We start from the raw sequence: 21,774 nt of genomic DNA, 5'->3' as shown, positions 1-21,774 counted from the left end.
CCCAAGCCCTTCAGGGCTCATCCTAATTTGTAATTGCTTTAAGCTTTAAAGTATGAGATTTAATATCCCTTTCAAAATTGCTTAATTAATTATGATAATTCTGGATATTCAACAAGGACAAGTGCAGAGTCCTGCACTTAGGACGGAAGAATCCCATGCCCTGCTACAGGCTGGGGGACTGACTGGCTAAGCCGCAGTTCTGCAGAAAAGAACCTGGGGATTACAAAGTGGACGAGAAGCTGGACATGAGTCAACAGTGTGCCCTTGTTGCCAAGAAGGCTAATGGCATATTGGGCTACATTAGTATATATATATATATATATATATATATATATATATATATATAGTTGCCAGCAGATCAAGGAAAGGGATTATTCCCCTCTATTCAGCATTGGTGAGGCCATATCTGGAGTACTGCGTCCAGTTTTGGACTCCCCACTACAGAAAGGATGTGGACAAATTGGAGAGAGTCCAGCAGAGGGCAAGAAAAATGATTAGGGGGCTGGGGCACATGACATATGAGGATAGGCTGAGGGAACTGGGGTTATTTAGTCTGCAGAAGAGAGGAGTGAGGGGGGATTTGATAGCAGCCTTTAACTACCTGAAGGGGGGTTCCAAAGAGGATGGAGCTTGGCTGTTCTCAGTGGTAGCAGATGACAGAACAAGAAGCATTGGTCTCAAGTTGCAGTGGGGGAGGTCTAGGTTGGATATTAGGAAAAACTATTTCACTAGGAGGGTGATGAAGCACGGGAATGGGTTACCTAGGGAGGTGGTGGGATCTCCATCCTTAGAGGTTTTTAAGGCCCAGCTTGACAAAGCCCTGGCTGGGATGATTTAGTTGGGGTTGGTCCTGCTTTGAGAGGTGGGTTGGACTAGATGACCTCCTGAGGGCTCTTCCAACCCTAATCTTCTATGATATTCTTAATATGCATATAAATAAATAAATAAAAACCATACCACGCTCTTATGGACTGGACACTTTTCATCATGTCCAGAAAACTTTCAATTCAGCTGATATCATATGTTATAAGGCTGCCTGTCTTTAAAAAAACAAAACCAAAAACCACACAGCGATTTGGAGACAGGATAATATATTTTATACATTTTGTTTACACTTTATTTCTGTGGGCTCACTTTTATGTTTTAAATAACTTTAAACATTTTGATTCCCATCACATATCTGAATCACAGCTCACCTTCCCATTCAAAAAACTTCAGGATGATTTTCATACCAGACATTCTATTACGATAAAAATGCAAAGACTTGAAAGTATCCCCTTGGAGTGAAAAAGCTTGCTTTGGTGAAAGGCAAAAAGATAATTTTCAATGTATGGAGAAACTTCAGCATATTATTTAGAAAGAAAGAAAGAAAGAAAGAAAGAAAGAAAGAAAGAAAGAAAGAAAGAAAGAAAGAAAGAAAGAAAGAAAGAAAGAAAAAGAAAGTTCCACTTCAGTTATGTGGCAACCTCAACTCAAAATGTCCCAAAACTCAAATCGTTTTCCCCTGGTAAAAAAAAAATTGTCTTTGGGAGAGATGGGAAAGAAAACAGTTTTCATGATGTCACCTTTACTCTTTCATTCCTAACACTGTTAGCTCGGATCAGCAGCCCACCACTCAGAATTTTATTCCTTCACCAGCAGAAAGTATTATCATTTGTATATACACGATATCCAGTTGAAAGATCGTTTATATTTTTAGGTGGATAAAATACTTAACTTCAGAGCTGCATACTGGTAAAACAAAACCCCAGTGATGCAGCTCTAAGGCGCCTGAAATTTCAGTCGTGAGTTGTTTTAGGTTTTAATGAGGACACAGGAGTGGTACCATATAAAGATCTGCTGCTACTCTGAGGGATCCCCCCCATTAATTATTTTCTACCCTACACTAGTGTGTTTTGTACTATCTAGCACGAGGAAGATACTAAAACTGTCACCTGTGCAGGGAGCCCATTGTTGTATGTGTGTAAGTTGCACACTATTTAACTATCATAATTTTTATCACTAACTACGCTAAAGGACTGGGAGCTTTGTGGGGGGATAGGAAAGAGCTAGCATATTAATGTGAAGACAGTATGATTCATCATCAACAAGTGACAGGAAATGTTCTATGGGTATTAAATCCTGAGCACAGAAATAACCAAATGCTTCAAGTTTCACCTCCAGGTCCAAGTTCTTTTCCACACCCCTACAGAATATTTTTTTTAAAAAATCCCTACATTTACAGTGTTCTATGTTACTAACCTATTATCTTTTATTATAGCTAGAATGTCATTTGGAAAAACATCTTAAATTATATTTCTTCAAGTATTTATTAACTTTAAAGTTACTCATTTAAATTTTGTGACGAACCTGAGATATACCCTTATATCAACTTAAAAAAACCCAAGAATTCCCAGGATTGCATAACAAATCCTTGCTAAGATTAGCCACCACAACCATGACATACTAAATCGCACAGTGAAGATATTCAAGAAGACCATCCAACCTTTCAAAATAAATGCTAAGCTAAATGCTCGATAGAGAAAGGTCAACCCCAAATTTCAACAGCTGTTGGCAGCCATGTTGCCTTTATCCTCTGCAATCATTTACAATTAAATGCATAAAAAGCCATCCATGCTTGATGATGGTCATCTGTAAAGAATACAGGAGTATTACAAAGAATACAAAGGCCAAGAATATAAAGGAGCACAGAATGACAAAAGAGGGACATGGCAGAATTTAGCTGAATAAAACAATCTCAAATACATCTTTCAGAGGAACACTTCTTCCCCCAACTTCTGATCTTCAATATTACTGAACAAAAATAAATAAGCAGGTCTGCGGAAAGCCATTGGCTTCCAGAGGACAGATATGGGTTGCACATGATCCTGGAAAACATTTTTGAGAACCCTAGAACTATAAAGAATGAGAACTCATTCCTCATATCAATCAAATGCTTCCCTTTTATCAAAAAGAATTCTGCATGGAACTCTCACTTATAGTTTCCATATATTCATAGTAAATTTGAATGTCTTAAAATGTATGCCTACAATAATACTTAAATATATTACTCACATTCAGGACTTCATCAATACAAAAATAATCTCACCTAATAACTGCCTGAACTTCAAAATAAAATTTGAAGAGAGCTCAACTTCTGAATGAGAAATTTAAAAAGATTGGTAAAAATAGATTAAGATTGCAAAGTGAAATCATCAGTAGACAGAGTCCCTTAAAACAGAGATTTCATTTAATAAGTAAGACTAATTCCAAGAATATCCACATGGTTAGACCAGCTAGAAAATTCATACATTGCTCTAATTTACAGTTCTTGCTCCACATTTTGGCTTCAATCTTGAAAATTTATGCACACGTTTAATTTTGAGCAAATGAGCAGTTCCGTGGGTCTACTTATGCTTAACTTTAAGCAATTGCAAAAGAGTTTGCAGGTTCAGGGCCAAAGACATTTGCAAAGACAGATACAATGTAAATCTTGTGTTTTGAAAGAGCATGTACATTACTTGCCTTCACACATTCTGAATGTTTTTCCCCTACAAGAGTTTATTTTACACATTAATGTATTGCTACTAAGACTCTAATTAGGAGGTTTAATACAATACTCAGGCAACTTTTAGTCTTGATAATTTTTTTCACTTTGATTCATAATTGAGCAATAATGATTGCAGGACAGGGCATTTCCAGCACATTCATAACTGGCTGGAAAGAGTTTTTGCATCACTTTCCACAACACCCAGGGAGCCGCTACTCCCCAGGAAATGCCCTGTGCTGAGGTAGTTACTGCTATTATCAACTAATTATTTTAAAAATAGGACTTAAAAATACTTTGAGGTGTTTTTCGGAGTTTGTACACACGATATCTTTGATACACACATGTCACATCATGTACTTAGACATATTGGACATAACTAGAGAATTATACCTGGTATGCTGAGAAAAAGAGGATTTTTTCAATTCATTGTCAGCCTTCCATTTCGCTTACAAATTGTTCTAAAAGTGCTGTCTATGCACCCATTGACTTAACAGACCTGGCAGTATTTTCCCTGCTATTTTTCATTTTCACATCTAGCATATGTGAAAATTTTAACAAAAAAGAGCTTTTATAAATAAAATACCATTCTAAATATATACTAGAGCAAACAAAACTTAGAAATAAGACTTTTATAGATCATCATGTATGTGAAGCTACAGGCAATAAAATCTTCAGGGGACCCAACAGTCCAGTTGTTAAGTCTCTGAAGACCACAAGAAAGAAGTTTAACAATACTTTCATCTTCAGTAGGCCTCTCATTTCTTTGAGAAAAACTGTAATTAATATTCTACGAATGGGTTATTTTGGCAAAGCAGAATTATTTCTCCAAAACGAAAAACTGTTTTTCTGAAGTTGCCACATTACTGTTAATGTTATGGTGGTGTTCGCATGAGTTCCTGGGATATACAAACTGCCTACTTCTAAACAGGTTTTGTACACTACAGACTAAATTTCTTAACTTACAAATACTTATTTTTTGTTTCCAGTTTACAGTGGTAAAAAATGATGACTTTACAATGCATGTAAATGGGAGGTAAAGGTATTTTAAAAAACAGAATAAAAAGCTGTATGTTAAAAACCAGGTCACAGACTAATAAATACGTACATCAAAGACATGACGTTTTCAGCAGCTGGTTTTAAAGAGCAAGGAAGAAGGGAAAAGCTAGCTGTCCAAAATCCATTCTGGCTTTGTCACCTATATGCTCTGCAATTAAAACCCTGCAATTAAAAGAAAAACCAAGCTAACAGAAGCGCAGAAATTCGCTTTGTAGCTTTTTTTGATTAAATTAAGCTACAGACTAAAAAAATGCAGTGTAAAACCTAATGCAATCTACTACATGTTTTCATGCACTTGCTTATATTGCATTAAAAAAAGGAATTTTTTCTAACCCAGAAAAATATGAGTCATCTGGTACTGTTAAAGAAAGCCTTACTGCAGTTTTTTCTACAGTAACAGGAGTTTCTAGAGAAGTAAACCAAAACGATTTTTATAACAAAATATAGAATTATTGTAGCAACTTATCATTGACTTTCAATATTTGAGCAAAACATAACAACAATTTGCCAGTTAGTTTCAAAGTGTTAAAAAGATGCTTTGACAGCTGATGCCAGAAAACGATGCCGGACGCCAGGATTTCCAGAATGACCCCCTGTTCCAAAGTGATGTGCAGTCCATGAATTAGACAGTGAGAGAAAACTGATCCTGCTCTATTGGTTTCTCCACCCAGGCTCCAAGCCCTGCCTTCAGGAACGCTTTAAACAAACATTCTTTGGCCGTTTGATACTTAGTGGCCACCTGCTTAGTGTCATGGTACAGGTTCGGTTTGAGGATCTTTGCACGCAGGCTAGAGGAAAGCTGCACAAATAGAAAAAGAAAGAAAACAAACCATTACACAAAGCCATTCCAGGAACCAGAATCAAGAAAAACGAGAGAATGAATGCAGCAATTTGAAAGAATGACAAACACTCTATAGATAGAACGTTACTGTTGATTTGTATCCAACTACATATCACTTCACAGCTCATAGCAAAACTATTGGTCCAGTGGGAACCCTGAGGATCTACTCATTTCCATAAGCACCTTGAAGGTCAAACTGAAACCATCGTCATTTTGCTTGATAGCAACTGGCTGCAATTCTCTTTGAAACCCACCCCTTCTACTCTTCATGGGACAGTTCCCACCCACCTTTGTGCAGAGGCTCCCCTGACAGCAGGGCTGGGGGAGGGAAGCAGTATTCCAGGGCCCTAAGCAGGAGATACACTTACCCTGTGCAGCACGGGTGGAAGGCCTATGTGTAACCTAGTGAAAGTGAATGACAAGCTTATGCCACAATCTCAGCACCCAGCTGTCTATATTTCAGTGCCTTGCCGCACTACAATAAGAAATGATAGACTCCAAAGGACTGTTGTAGGAATACTGATTCTGGAAATGACTGGCTCAAGGTGCTATTTGCTTCTATCAATACAGACGCTTTGAAGAGAGGACTGGGAGAACCCTAAGGATCATGGTCTACTGCTTGTATCTTTCCATTTTTATAGAGTTTATCAACGATCATGAGGCAAAGAAATCCAAACTTTCAAAAAACAATTCTTTGACTTTTACCTGCACCTCCTGGGGAGGACCAGGGGAGAAAACCTGGTTCCACTGAAGCCACTACCTTTGACTTCAATGGGGCTAGGATTTTACCCCACATGTACTCAAACAGGAATGCCTCTTCACACTAAACTACAGACCCCACAGACAACAGACCCCACCTCTTATGTCATAGGATGGTCTCAGGGTATGATCTGGCAAATCTTAGCTCTACTGGTTTTTAACCTTAGTGTTCTGTGTGCTCGGCTCCGGAAGAGCTACTAAAAGAGACTATGTTGTCCAGTACATTAAAATTATAAGCAAAGCTCAAAGGAGTCACATTTTTACTTTACTTAGTTCTAGAGGCAGGTAATTAGATCCTCACATACATTTACACTAGAAATGACCATAATAAAGAAAATGTGGAGCAAGACTTCTCTCTTCCCCATTTTTACCCATGGTTCAGTAACACACCAATTACTCACTTTGAAAATGTTTTAGAGAAGGTTTTTTATATCCACTTGCAAAAGCTACAATACAAGAAGCCAGCACATTACAACCTTTTATTAGAAAGGTGGTTATGAGACTGAGCAAAATTGAAACCCAGCAGTAAAAAACCACTCCTATCTTTGGACATGTACCTTTGCATGAATACGCATCCAGCGACTGTACAAAGCGTGCTTACAAAGGCGAGATGCACGACCCATCTCATCCTTGCCAGTTGTGGCATTAATAACTTCAAGACCAGTGTCTCCTACTGTCCAGTTTACACTGAAATTAGGTGCTTTTCCTGGCTGGCGGGCTTCTGCATTGCTAATACCTGAAAGGGAAGAGGTACATAATAATGAAAATGTGAAAATTCCTGCTTAGTTGTTTATAGATGAAGGAGTGATTGGGTGGTGCTATACAGATCATATTGTTAGGCATTCTTATAGCTGTGGTTCTAAAATACCACCATGATTTTCAACAGCTACCTGAGGATTTAGCCATGCACATTCCATTACTATTTATGGGGAATGTGCAGCTAAGATGTCGTCTTCTGCTACCATGCTCAGTTGTGCATGTCTGCTTTCTCAGAAATCTGAAAATCCATGCATGCTTGTCCTGGTGATGGTAGGGAAGTAAAGAGATTGTAGAAAGATCTGTAACAAGATCACATCAGACAGTAATACTGGAGCCTCACAATGGTGCTAGGAATATAGTGCTGTTGCAGCTATCAAAGATTCATAGATTCCAAGGCCAGAAGAAGCCACTATGATCATCTAGTCTGACCTGAGGTACAGCACAGGCCAGAGAACTTCCCCAAAGTAATTCCTAGAGCAGATCTCATACTAAAACATCCAATCTTGATTTAAACATTGTCAGTGATGGAGAATCCACCACAACCCTTGGGAAATTGTCCCAATGGTTAAGTACTCTCGCTATTAAAAATTTACGCCTTATTTCCAGTCTGAATTTGTCTAGCTTTAACTTCCAGCCATTGTATCATGTTAGACCTTTCTCTGCTAGGCTGAAGAGCCCATTATTAAATATTTGTTCCCCATGTAGGTATTTATAGACTGTAATCAAGTCACCCCTTAACCTTGACTGTGTTGAGCTAAATAGCTTAAGTTCTTTGAGTCTATAAGGAGAGGTTACTCACCTTGTGCAGTAACTGGAGTTATTCAAGATGTGTGTCCCTGTGAGTGCTCCACTTCAGCTATGCCTGCACCCTGCGTCTTTGATCATAGCAATGCCTCTTCAGCCCATGCATGCATCCTACACATTCCTGTGCCCCGCACTGATGTTATATGGGGCTGTGTGGGCGAACTCCCCTCAGTTCCTTCTCCGCTTCAAAGTCCCAAAAGGGAGACACCGAAGCAGAGGAGGAGGAGGGTGGGTAGCAGATCACCCACAGGGGCACACATCTCAAAGAACTCCAGCTACTGCACAAGATGAGTATCCTCTCCTCCTCCTCTGAGTATCAGCCCTGTGGGTGCTCTGCTTCAAGTGTCTCCTAAGCAGTACCCCGCTAAGGACGCAGGTGGTTCAGAACAGAGTCCAATACAGAGGAGAGAACTGCACTGCCCAGAGCAGTGTCATATCTTGCAGCAAGCACCAAGGCATAATGGCTAGAAAAAGTACGAACAGAGGACCAAGTTGCCACTCTGTGAATGTCTGCAGTTGGTACATCCTTAAGTCAGGCTAGAGATGCAGATAGTGTTCTTGTTGAATGTGCAGTCACTCTCAAAGGGGTTGAAAATGAGTTCAGTTAAATAGATATTGATACATCCAGAGATCTACTTTGATAATCTCTGTTTTGAAATAACAGAATGTTTGTTTTGGTTCACAAAGGATACAAATAGTCTTGGAGATCTTCTAAAAGGTTTGGTCCGATCTAAGTAAAAAGCTAATGCCCTCCTGACATCTAGGGTATGGAACATGGGTTCTTGACTAGTCTGATGTGGCTTTAGGGGAAAAACAGGAGATGAATGATTAATTCATTCTGAGGACACCCAAGGTAAAAATCTTGGATGGGCCCATAGCACAACCTTCTCTCTGATGAATACTATAAATGGGGTGTGTGTGTGCCCGTTCTTTTGTTAGGATGAGGTGAAGAGTTTGATCGGCATCATGAATCAGTAGGCAAGGAGTGAACGGAAGCTGCCATGGAGGGTGAGAGGTGAGTCTGATTAGACAGAGAGACCAAACTTTTCATCACCACATTGGTGCAATCAGTATGACTTTGGCCTGATCTTGTTGAGAACTTCTAGTAGTAACGGTGTCAGTGGATATACATAAAGAAACCCATTTGTCCAGGAGATGATAAAAGTGTCTCCTTGGGATTGGGGTTCAAGACCCCTTCTGCAGCAATACCTGATGCATTTTGTGTTGGTTGCTATGGCAAACAGATCAACCTCTTGGAACCTCCAAGCTAAGAATATCTTGTGAAGGACTCGGGAGTTCAGTTCCCATTCATGATTTAGAAGAAATGTTTGCTGAGGTCGTCTGCCACGGTGTTCTGAATACCTGGGAGATATGAAACTGAGTTGACTATCTGGTTGGATATGCACCAATTCTAGGAGTTTTATCACTTTGGTTCAGACATATGGGGAACATGCTCCTCCCTTATGGTTGACATAACAGATGAATGCCACATTGTCTGTCCTTATCTTTATTGACTTGGATCTGATTATATGTAGAAAGTATAGGCAAACATTTTTCACTGCTATCGTTGAGTGACTGTAGAATGCATTGGGGGACAGCTATCTGCCTAAGCTGTGCTTTCTTGGTTTGTAAACTGTTCAAACCCACTCCTGGAGGCCTCTTAGATGTAAGCCGGGGTATTGCACTATGAAAATACAAGCTGTGTCCTAGCAGTTGAAGACAATAGAATACTGTTACTTGAGGACTGCCCTGAATTCTTGAGATGAGATTCATTAGTGCAAGAAATCTTCTGGAAGGGAGGTATGCTCTGCCTGTCAATTCATCCAGGGAAGCGCCTATGAAATCTAGACACTGTAGACTTTGAGGTTGATTTGAAGGCCCAGGCTGTGGAACAGAGAACATGTCATCTTTGGTGTCAACACTTCCTGATGTGACCTGCCCCTGACCGTGCAGAATTGTTGAGAATACTCTTGGGGCAGAAGATAGGCCAAAAGGGAGCACTCTGTAGTGGTAGTGCTCGTTGCTCATTAGAAAATGAAGAAACCTCATGTGAAGGGTGAATAGCGACATAAAAATGTGCATACTCCAGGTGAGAATCATGAACCACTCTCCTAACTCTAATGAGGGAATTATTGCTAAAATGATCACCATCCTGAACTTCTGCTGTTTTACCTATCTGTTTAGATACCTGAGGTCCAAAATTTGTCTCCACTCTCCATTCTTTTTGGGTATCAGGAAGTACTTTGAATAGACTCCCTTTCCCCTATGCTGTACAAGAACAAGTTTTATTGCTCCTAAATGTACAAGAAAGGCAATCTCTTGCACCAGCAATTGATCATGAGAAGGGTCCTTAAATAGGTCTGTGGAGGGGGAATGGGTGGAGGGATAGATTTGAAATGGATAGCGTAACTGGATGTTGTGGCTTCCAAAACCCATTGTCCGATGTTATACCATCCCATGAAGCTTGAAAATGGGAGAGGGGGCATCCGAAGAGGATGTTACAGCTGTAAAACCTTGTTGATTGGGTGGTTGAGACTAGGGCTGTCGATTAATTGCAGTTAACTCATGCGATTAACTAAAAAAAATTAATTGCTGTTTTAATCAATAGAATACCAATTGAAATTCATACCAGTACTGTAGTGTAGTCTCTTTAACATGAAAGTGCAACTTACAGATGTAGATTTTTTTTTGTTACACAATTGCACTCAAAACAAAACAATGTAAAACTTTAGAGCCTACAAGCCCACTCAGTACTACTTCTTGTTCAGCCAATCACTAAGACGAACAAGTTTGCATACCTTTAAGGAAATAATGTTGCCCGCTTCTTATTTACAAGGTCACCAGAAAGTGAGAACAGGTGTTCGCATGGCACTTTTGTAGCCAGCATTGCAAGGTATTTACATGCCAGATATGCTAAACATTCATATGCCCCTTCATGCTTTGGTCATTCCAGAGGACATGCTTCCATGTTGATGACACTTGTTAAAAAAATAAGGCGTTAATTAAATTTGTAACTGAACTCCTTGGGGGAGAATTGTATGTCTCCTACTCTGTTTTACCTGCATTCTGCCATATAGTTCATATTATAGCAGTCTCTGATGATGCCCCAGACCATGTTGTTCATTTTATGAACACTTTCATTGCAGATCTGACAAAATGCAAAGAAGGTACCAATGTTAGATTTCTAAAGATAGCTACAGCATTTGATCCAAGGTTTAAGAATCTGAAATGCCTTCCAAAATCTGAGAGGGACGAGGTGTACAGCATGCTTTCAGAAGTCTTAAAAGAGTAACACTCCAATGCGGAAAACTACAGAACCCGAACCACCAAAAAAGAAAATCAACCTTCTGCTGGTGGCATATGATTCAGATGATGAAAATGAACATGTGTCGGTCTGCACTGCTTTGGACTGTTATTGAGCAGAACCCGTCATCAGCATGGACGCATGTTCTCTGGAATGGTGGCTGAAGCATGAAGGGATTATGAACCTTTAGCAAATGTGGCACGTAAATATCTTGCAATGCCGGCTACACCTGAGCCATGCGAATGCCTGTTCTCATTTTCAGGTGGCACTGTAAACAAGAAACGGACAGCATTATCTCCTGCAAATGTAAACAAACTTGTTTGTCTGAGTGATTGGCTGTACAAGAAGTAGTACTGAGTGGGCTTGTAGGCTCTAAAGCAAGGGTGGGCAAACTATGGCCCGGGGGCTGCATCTGGCCCTCCAGATGTTTTAATCGGCTCTCGAGCTCCTGCCGGGGAGCAGGGTTTGTCCCGCTCCGGCACTCCAGCCGAGGAGCGGGGTCAGGGGCTTGCCCCACTCTGCGTGGCTCCTGGAAGCAGCGGCATGTTCCCCCTCTGACTCCTACACTTAGGGGCAGCCAGGGGGCTCTGCGGGTTGCACCCACCCCAAGTGCCGTCCCCACAGCTCCCATTGGCCGGGAACCACGGCTAATGGGAGCAGCAGGGGCAGTGCCTGCAGATGGGGCAGTGTGCAGAGCTGCCTGGCTGCACCTCTGAATAGGAGCCGGAGGCAGGACAGGCTGCTGCTTCTGGAAGCTGCTTGAGGTAAGTGCTACTCGGAGCCTGCACCCTTGACCCCACCCACGTCCCAACCACCTGCCCGAGCCCTAATCCCCCCTTCCATCCTCGAACCCCTTGGTCCCAGCCCAGAGCACCCTCCTGCACCCCCAACCCCTCACCCCCAGCCTGCACTTCGAGTTGTTGCCCTCACCCCCACCTGCACCCCAACCCCCAATTTCATTAGCATTCATGGCCCACCATACAATTTCCATACCCAGATGTGGCCCTCAGGCCAAAAAGTTTGCCCACCCCTACTCTAAAGTTTTACATTTTTTTTTTCAAATGCAGGGGTTTTTTTGTACATAATTCTACATTTGTAAGTTAAACTTTCCTGATAAAGAGGTTGCACTACAGTACTTGTATTAGGTGAATTGAAAAATACTATTTCTTTTATTTTCACAGTGCAAATATTTGTAATAAAAAATATAAAGTGAGCACTGTGCACTTTGTATTCTGTATTTTAACTGAAATCAATATATTTGAAAATGTAGAAAACATCCAAAAATATTTAAATAAATAGTATTTTATTATTGTTTAACAGCACAATTGTGTTTATTTTTTTAAATCGTGCGATTAATCGTGATTAATTTTTTAAATTACTTGACAGCCCTAACTGAGACTCAATCCACCAAAACTGTTGCTTGGAGAATGCACATGGCTGAGAAGTAGCTGCAGCTGAATGAGGTTTCTTTTTAGAGTATGTTGGCCTGTTGGACAGGAGCTCAGCTGGTCTATGACAAGTTGAATATGGGGCTGATGTGCTCTCTGTGCCATCTGAGACCTACTACATCTCCTCTGATTTACAAGAATACAAATCCCTAAGGATCACAGTGTGTCCTTTAAAGTGTGGAGATATGTAACCATCGAGTCTGCACAGAGCTTACAACCATCAAAAGGGAGGTCTTCAATGGTGTGCTGAACCCCTCTCGGGAAGCCCAAGTGCTGCAACCAAGACACTCTTCTTATCACCACTGGAGTGGATATAGATTGTGCAGCAGTATCTGCAGCATCCAAGGAGGCCTGGAGGGATGTCTTTGCCAGGAACTGACCCTGTTGTATAATCACCTTCAATTGGTCACAATGTTCCCCTGGCAGGTGCTCAATAAAACAGTAATTTTTTTTTGTAATTCAAATAGTCATACTTGGCCATGAGCACCTGATGATTTGTTATTCTGAACTGAAGTGCAGCTGAAGAGTAAGACTCCTGTGTACGGGGTGGACTTGGAGCTATACTGTCTGCCTTGTTCATAAATGGACTTCACTTCCAGGGAATTCAGATCTGGGTGCAAAAATGGAAACTATGATTCTCTGGCAGGGACAGAATGCTTTTTGCAGGTAGGCATGTTGGTAGATGGGGATTGCCAAACAGTTTTAGCAGGCTCCATAAGAGCTTCATGGACCAGAGTGGTAATCTTCATAGATGAGGAGGTATGTAAAGTATATAGCAGTGTATGGTGGGACTCCTGAACTTGCTCTAAAGGAATCTGTTGAATGTCATAGAATCATAGAATATCAGGGTTGGAAGAGACCTCAGGAGGTCATCTAGTCCAACCCCCTGCTCAAAGCAGGACCAATCCCCAATTTTTGGCCCAGATCCCTAAATAGCCCCCTCAAGGATTGAACTCACAACCCTGGGTTTAGCAGGCCAATGCTCAAACCACTGAGCTATCCCTCCCCCCGATGTCAGCAATTTGCTTCATCATTTCCTGAAACTACTAGAAGTCATCCACCCTAGAAGGTGATGGAGGCATCACAGCTTCATCAGGTGAGGAGGAAATACTAGTAAGAAGTGTCATCTCTTTATCCGCTCTTGCTTCTTGCTCCCCAAAGGTCACCTCCTCTGGCACAGGTGGTGGTAGAGGATGTTGAGGAGAATGGGCCCTTCTCTGCTCCCTCAGGTGGCGTGAAGATTGTGTTGCAAACTGTTGATGACAGAACACCCAAAGATCCCAGCAAGGCCACTTGGGGGGCAGTGCGGGGGAATGTCATAGATGGAGGTATTCACGTTGATGCCATTTGAGGTCTATTCTCCTCTAATATAACAGCTTGGAGGGAGAGAGATGAATCCTAGAATAGACAGGGGATCCCTCAGCCAATATGTGAGAGTCTGGGGTGTCCTCTTCCACATACTACAAGGCGGGGGCGGGGGCGGAGAAGATAGCTGTTCCACTTGCAAAGTAGATGAGGGTGCGTATGGTACTCTAGGAGCCAGAGGAGTGAGAGAATCTTGATGCTGATAAACCCCCAGCACTTGTTAACAGAGAAGATTCCAGCTAAGATGATACCATCAGGCCTTTAGGGTACCTAAATTCTCGCGGTACTGATGGCATCAAATATTGGGTCGAGGTGGACCTGTGGAGGATGTCTTCATTTGTGAGGCAGCTGGTACCAGGTGGTTGGCATGGGAGAGAGCCAGCTCCAATTCCACTGCTACCACGGGTAGCTGAGCAGTCTTTGGTACCTCTGACTTTCTGGTTATCAATACGGAGTGTTGTTCAGGGATGGACTCAGAACTCTTCTCAACCGTGTCTCTGCCACTCTGGGTGTGGATACCCAAGCTATATTTGCCTTTTTCCAATCATCTGGGACCTCCCCTGATCGCTGCGAGTTTTCAAAGATAATGGCCAATGGCTCTGCAATCACATCAGCCAACTCCCTCAGCACCCTCGGGTGAATTAGATCCGGCCCCATGGACTGGTGCATGTCCAGCTTTTCTAAATAGTCCTTAACCTGTTTTTCAACCACTGAGGGCTGCTCACCTCCTTCCCATACTGTGTTGCCCAATGCAGCAGTCTGGGAGCTGACCTTGTCTGTGAAGACCGAAGCAAAAAAAGCATTGAGTACTTCAGCTTTTTCCACATCATCTGTCACTAGGTTGCCTTCCCCATTCAAAAACGGTCCCACACTTTCCCAGGCCTTCTTGTTGTTGATAATATACCTGTAGAAACCCTTCTTGTTACCCTTCACATCCCTTGCTAGCTGCAGCTCCAACTGTGCCTTGGCCTTCCTGATTACATCCTGCATGCTTGAGCAATATTGTTATACTCCTCTCTAGTCATCTGTCCAAGTTTCCACTTCTTGTAAGTTTCCTTTTTGTGTTTAAGCTCACCGAAGATTTCACTGTTAAGCCAATTTGGTCGCCTGTCATATTTGTTCTTCTTTCTGCACATCGGGATAGTTTGTTCCTGCACCCTCAATAAGACTTCTTTAAAATATGGCCAGTTTTCCTGCACTCCTTTCCCCATCATATTAGCCTCCCAGAGGATCCTGCCCATCAGTTCCCTGAGGGAGTCAAAGTCTGCTTTTCTGAAGTCCAGGGTCCATATTCTGCTGCTCTCCTTTCTTCCTTTTGTGAGGATCCTGAACTCGAGCATCTCATGGTCACTGCTGCCCAAGTTGCCACCCACTTCTATTTCCTCTACCAATTCTTCCATTTGTGAGCAGCAGGTCAAGAGGAGCATGGCCCCTAGTTGGTTCCTCCAGCATTTGCACCAGGAAGTTGTCCCCAACACTCTCTAAAAATTTCCTGGATTGTCTGTGCACTGCTGTATCGCTCTCCCAGCAGATGTCAGCAACTTGTTGCAGATATTTTTAGTAAAAGTCATGGACAGGTCATAGGAAATAAAGGAAAATTCATGGAAGCCTGTGACCTGTCCCTGACTTTTACTAAAAATATCCATGACAAAAAATGGGGAGCCGCTAGGAAGCTGCGGGGGCTGGCTGGGAGCACCAGGGGCCACCACCACGTATGGAGGCTCAGAGCTTCAGGGTCTCCCCGCTCTCGGTGGCTCAGAGCTGGCTGACACGGGCAGCAGAGCTACCCGGAGCAAACCCCAGGCATCTGCTCAGACTTCCTGTGGGTAAGAGGGCTTTTCACTCCCTCCATTTCCCCATGTAAGACTGCAACTTGGGGGCACACACTGACCACGACAACTTCTAAATAGCTACAGTAATATGCTTCAGGAGCATAATAGATACTAGCAGTTAAATAACATATCTTCCATATACATATCAACAGAGAAGGCCTACTGTTTCTTATGCTGCAAAAAGTGTGTAAACAACCATGCAAAAGAACTATTGACTACTGTTAATTTAGCTTGCAGACATTATAAAAGGTCCCCAAAACAAGGTCCCTGCTTCCACTGACTTTGATGAGACCAGGATTAGGCCCAGCAACTTTTATACAGATCACAAATTTGTTTATAAACTTACCTTCTAGATGTATCCATTATCTCCTGTCTCATGTTGGATACAAATCAATGATTCTTTTTAAAAAAATTAAAAATTGGATTTTTATGTAAATAGTGTTTTTATTTACATTAATGTGCTATTTTAAAGAAAATTAACCTATTTAAAATTAAATTTGAAATTATGACCACCTATGTTAAAGTCTAAACATATTATAATCTAGTGAAATCATTTATTTTAATGAAATAAAATAATATTCAAGCCTTACAGGTTTGCTGCCAAAGTTTTAAAGATAGTCAAACCACTGAACTTGTGGAAATCTCTAGCTAAGCATCTGAAACCAGAGTTTGTTAAGTGCTAACCCAGCTTTTGACAGTACTAGCCTCTTCTGCAGGTACAGAGATCATCTGTAATCTCTGAAAGAGATAATATTGTCTGCATTTCAGTTACTCAACCAGTTCAGTTCAATACCTAGTTCATTCAAAGTTGAGAAAACAATTGGGGGTTGAAAAAGTACAAATGTTTATTTTCCTCTTCCAAACTATGAACAAAAATGAGGTGTGAGGGGATGAGTTCTACTGGTTCTAAAACCTTGAAGGACACAGTGACCGGACACAATCCGTTCAATTCACTAATTACAGATACCACTTCCTGTGTTTAATAAATCAGTTAGTTTTAAATGCAAAACATGTTTAATAAAAAAGTAAGTGTGAGTTAGTTTTATTTAACTAATAATCAGTTTTAAAATGGTGCTTTTGGACATTTTAACTGAATTCCAATTTCCATCCAAATGCAGCTTGACACAAGTCACTAGGAAAAAAGTAATCATCTAGTAAATAAGACGTGTCTGTCATTCATCATTTTCTAACATAATAAAAACTGTAACAAATAAGGATCTGAGTGAATGTATGTTAAGCTACATAGGTGCTTAAATATATATATATATATATATATATATATATACACATACACACACACACACACACACACATACATTTATTTAAGTACCTATGTAGCTTAACATACATTCACTCAGATTCTTATTTGTTACATACACACACACACACACATATAGATATAGACTGGTTAGCAAAAAGTAGTACCAATTTATACCAATCAATGAGAATCAACCTTACTTTAGGAAAATAATGTAACAGTATAAATGCAATACAAGATTAAAATCTATGATTTAAATCAAAGTTTCCTGCTTGCTGATTTAAATCGTGACTGTAATCGGTGATTCAGGTCACTTTGCTTTAAATCAATCCATCCTGTTCTGTCAGCATTTTCAAAGCTCATTTCCACCATGCAATTCCCATTTCAAAACCCCCGTGAATCTTTCACAAACGTACACCTAAACTATAATTGGGCTTGTCTGGTAGAGTCTCTTAAATGGAAAAGTCTTCAGTTCTGGGTAAGGTGCTAAGGTTTGCAAGTTCTTCATGCAAAAAAACTTTAAAGTTGATGCTTTAAATGCACCAATTCCAGAGCTGTATGGCTTCCTGACAGAGTGGGGATGATCTGGTCTGTTAACATGATGCACAGCTGTGGTGTTGTCTGTCAGCACGTGTATTATGGAACCCAGAAGAGGAGGCAGAAATGCTTGGCATATCAGACAGATAGCTCTGAGCAACAGGACATTTATATGGAGGCAGGCTTCTTGAGACAACCACAGGCTCTGAATTTAAGACAATCTAGATGAGCTCTCCATCCGTGAGTAGAGTCACCAGTGTCTTGCTAGGTAGAAGTGCAAAGAACAGGTACTCCGTTGTACACCTGATGAGGGTCTTTCCACCACTTTAATGAGAAGAGGACTTCTTGCAGGACTGTGACCATCATGTCCATGCAGTGTCTGCTGAGTGGATACACTGATTTCAACCACCTTCACATGAAACATAGATGACGCCTAGCAAATGGCACCACATAGGTGCATGAGGCCATGTGTCCTAAAAGTCTGAGGCATGTTTTCACTGATGTTCTTAGGTGAGCTTGAAGTTGGTTGGTAAGATCTACTATTGTTTGGAATCTCTCCTGTGAAAGATAAGATCTCGCTGTCCTGCAGTTTTGCAGTGCTCCTAGGAATGCTGTGCTCTGGGTCAGAGTCAGTATGGATTTTTCTCTGTTGATTCTGAGGTTCTGTGAGGTAGAGAGCTTTAGAATTAATTAAACAGCGTCAGTCACTTGTTGGGGTGATCTTCCTCGAATCAGCCAGTCGTCGAGGTAAGGATAGACCTGGATTCTTTGTTTCTTTGGTTGACCTGCCATGATTGCCAAGCACTTGGTGAATATCCTGTGTCCTGTAAAAAGACTTAAGGGCAGGAACTTGTACTGGTAGTGAGATGATCCCACAAGGAATCTGAGCTATTCCCTATGGGCTAGATGGATTGATATATGGATATATTGCAGGCAGACATCTGTGAAACAATTCTGAGAATTTGATGAGGGGATTAGGGAAGCTAGAGTCACTATCCTGAATTTGAAATGGCAGATGAAGGTGTTGAGACATTGAAGGTCCTGGATGGGCTGTCTTTCGTCTCTGGGATGAGAAATTAATGGAAATAAAATCCCTGCCCCTGAACTCAAAGGGCACGACCCTCCTCCAGTTGTAGAAGGGAGTCTAATTCTTTTCTGAACAGTCTCTTGTGAGTAGCGTCTTTGGAAAAGGATGGAAAAGGGGGGAGCTGGTGGGAATAGACTGGAACCGAACAGAATTCCCCTTGCTTATGATCTCCAAGATCCACCAGTCCAAGGTAATCCCAACCCAAGCTTCTAAAAATAAGAGAGTTGCCAAAGAGGGAGTTGAATGGAAAAGTTTCTGAGGTGGCCCTATCAGGTGCTCAACATTGGTCTCAAACATGCTGCCTGTTGGAAGCCCCAAACTGTGGGGCAGCAGAAGAGTGGGCAGTGGGTAATTTATGATGGAATCTGTCTCTTCCTTGGTGGCTCTGAGATTCGCTGGGCTAAGCGAGCTTTTGCCCACCAGAGAATCTGTGCTGATTTACTATTTAGATCTGAGCTTCTTGTGCCTGCTAGTTGATTTATATATACAATGGTCATGTTGTCTGAACCACAATGTGCTCCTTTCTCAGATGATACTGGAAGACCAGAAGAGCCACCCTGACTGCTCTCAAAAGTTTTTGGATGCTGACTCTCTGTGACTGCCCTTGTTCCCCTGGGCTACAGTTCTGCGGGCATCTCCTACATCCTGAAAGGCTGGGGTCTGCAGTCAGGATTTTAGGGGTCTTAGTGGTGGACAGAATATCCACTGCATGGGCCTCTTGTTCCTACCAACTGAAGAAAAGGCACTTGAGACAGTACATTCAGGTTTAACCTTTCTGCTCACTAAATTTTCACAGCAGGCTCCTATGGATAAAGAAAGATCTTTATTTTTGACAACAATGCTGATTTCTAATGGTACAGCAGACAGTGCAACTCAGTTTGATTCCAGCGTTCTCCAGCTATCCCTGCTGGCATTAAGTGAGAGTTAATACAAACTGTGTTTACCAGAAAGGTAGGTCAGAGCGTGAGTGAGGAAAGAAAACACTGTCACTAAAGAGATCATTCTGCCTCTGAAACAAACCACTATATTCTAGCTATTCAAAATACAACTGAAACCTTCACGCAACTGAGCAGGGAGAGGCAGGATTGGGGGGCCTAGGTTTGCACAGCCCTATTTATCTGCACCTCCAGAGAGGAGATTATTGGGAGAGGTGTGGACTAGCCAGTGGATCTGTGACTAAACCGATATACCACCTGAATCCAACTGTGCTGGGCTCTGAACACTACTGCTGCCCCAAACAAAAGAAAATCCATGAATCTGTTTAATCTAATTCATTTTCTTTTTGTGAAAAGAAAAGGAGTACTTGTGGCACCTTAGAGACTAACCAATTTATTTGAGCATGAGCTTTCGTGAGCCACAGCTCACTTCATCAGATGTGTACCGTGGAAACTGCAGTTGATAGATTTCCACTCCATACGGCTAAATGCAGTGCCTTGCATAATGACAGGTTTCAGAGGAACAGCCGTGTTAGTCTGTATTCGCAAAAAGAAAAGGAGTACTTGTGGCACCTTAGAGACTAACCAATTTATTTGAGCATGAGCTTTCGTGAGCCACAGCTCACTTCATCAGATGTGTACCCATCTGATGAAGTGAGCTGTGGCTCACGAAAGCTCATGCTCAAATAAATTGGTTAGTCTCTAAGGTGCCACAAGTACTCCTTTTCTTTTTGCGAATACAGACTAACACGGCTGTTCCTCTGAAACCTGTCATTATGCAAGGCACTGCATTTAGCCGTATGGAGTGGAAATCTATCAACTGCAGGCAGTTTCCACGGTACACATCTGATGAAGTGAGCTGTGGCTCACGAAAGCTCATGCTCAAATAAATTGGTTAGTCTCTAAGGTGCCACAAGTACTCCTTTTCTTTTTGCGAATACAGACTAACACGGCTGTTCCTCTGAAACCTTTCTTTTTGTGGTTTCACATCCAGCCTGAAAGGTATTTCTCTGAAAATGCTGTTCCAACAGCCTAGAGGATTTCAGACTTCTATCTATGAATAATAATGATAAAGTTGTGATAGGAGTCTTAAAACAGATAGAACTATTTTATGTCAGATACATGAAGATTGCCCTTAAAATCTTACAGCTGGAATATATAGAGCTGAAAATGCACTAAATAGTCTACAGAGAATATGACAACACGCATTCCATCTCAAAAAAATTACAATCTAAATATGTAAAAATTACAATCTAAATCTAAACCAGCAACTACAATTGTCAGTTACTATGTCAAAACGATTGACTGTTTAGGATTAGTGTGCTGTAACCACCAGTTATTAGTACATACTAATGTTTTTTGGCAAGTCCATCATTTGACATTCTACTGTATCCTAAGCTATGTGACCCTTATTAACAAACTTTCACTGTAGCTAAATGGATAGTGGTTAATTTGATGTACCTGTTCCCATCCCCTATGGCTGTATGCAAAATTCAGGTAATTTGTTAAACATGCTTTAAAAATTATGCTTTTTCTGAAAAATAAACAAACACAGACTAGAAACCAAGTGCTATAAAGCAAAGCAATATGAATAGCACTGGAGAAACACCCATTTTCTGAGGGAAACATCTGACTTTTAAACTTGTCATGGCATTATTGTAATGAATAGAGACCTTAATTTTTAAAAGGCTTAAAAAAATACCTTAACCGTTTCCTTTTCAATAGAGGTGAATGTAGAATTCAAATCCTGCCATTCCGCTTAATCCTACTCAACAAAATTCTACACAAAATACAATATTCATGGGTTTAAACAATATCTGGAACAAACAACTGCAACATTAGCTAATTACGGTAGCTGGAGATTATGAAACAGATCTGAGGAACAGAACCATGACAATCTATGTAAAGGTAATCCTAAGGATGTGCTGTTGGGCTCCAAATGCAGCGTCTGTGCACCAAGCTATGAGGTGGAAGTGATATTATTATGGTAGTTGGGCCATGTAGGCAAGCGGAGTGCCATGCTAACTGAAACATATACTTCAGCCAGCAGAGCTTGATGACAGGAAGAAAATGCAACCAATGACAGCTGGGAAGTTTTCTCTGTCCATTTTGAGTTGATTATTGATCTAGGAATTGAGAAACAAATGTTTGTGTATCTTGGCACACTGCTAACATGATGGAGATGGCTCAACAAATAACTCCAATGGCAAGAGCAGAAACACTGAAACCTCACACTATTCTGTGGGTGGGAAAGGAAGAG

At 41.3% G+C, this 21,774-nt stretch overlaps 1 protein-coding gene across 6 annotated transcripts in view; it reads right to left on the bottom strand.

Annotated features, from left to right (window-relative positions):
* Nucleotides 1-1,074: 1,074 nt before the first annotated feature.
* ADARB1 (adenosine deaminase RNA specific B1) overlaps nucleotides 1,075-21,774 on the bottom strand; it is a 244,668-nt gene continuing 223,968 nt past the window's right edge. For all 6 annotated transcript variants that reach the window (XM_048868933.2, XM_048868928.2, XM_048868932.2 and 3 more), the window contains 2 exons: nucleotides 6,743-6,921; nucleotides 1,075-5,384 (listed from right to left, as the gene is read on the bottom strand). In XM_048868933.2, the coding sequence (XP_048724890.1) occupies nucleotides 5,208-5,384; nucleotides 6,743-6,921 (356 nt within the window). In that variant the 3' untranslated portion in view covers nucleotides 1,075-5,207. The remainder of the gene's footprint in view (nucleotides 5,385-6,742; nucleotides 6,922-21,774) is intronic.

This window comes from Caretta caretta, chromosome 11, assembly GCF_965140235.1.
Source record: "Caretta caretta isolate rCarCar2 chromosome 11, rCarCar1.hap1, whole genome shotgun sequence".
In the NCBI taxonomy this organism is placed as follows: Eukaryota; Metazoa; Chordata; order Testudines; family Cheloniidae; genus Caretta; species Caretta caretta.
Note: the sequence above shows the minus strand (reverse complement) of the source record. Positions and strands in the feature narration are given on the sequence as shown.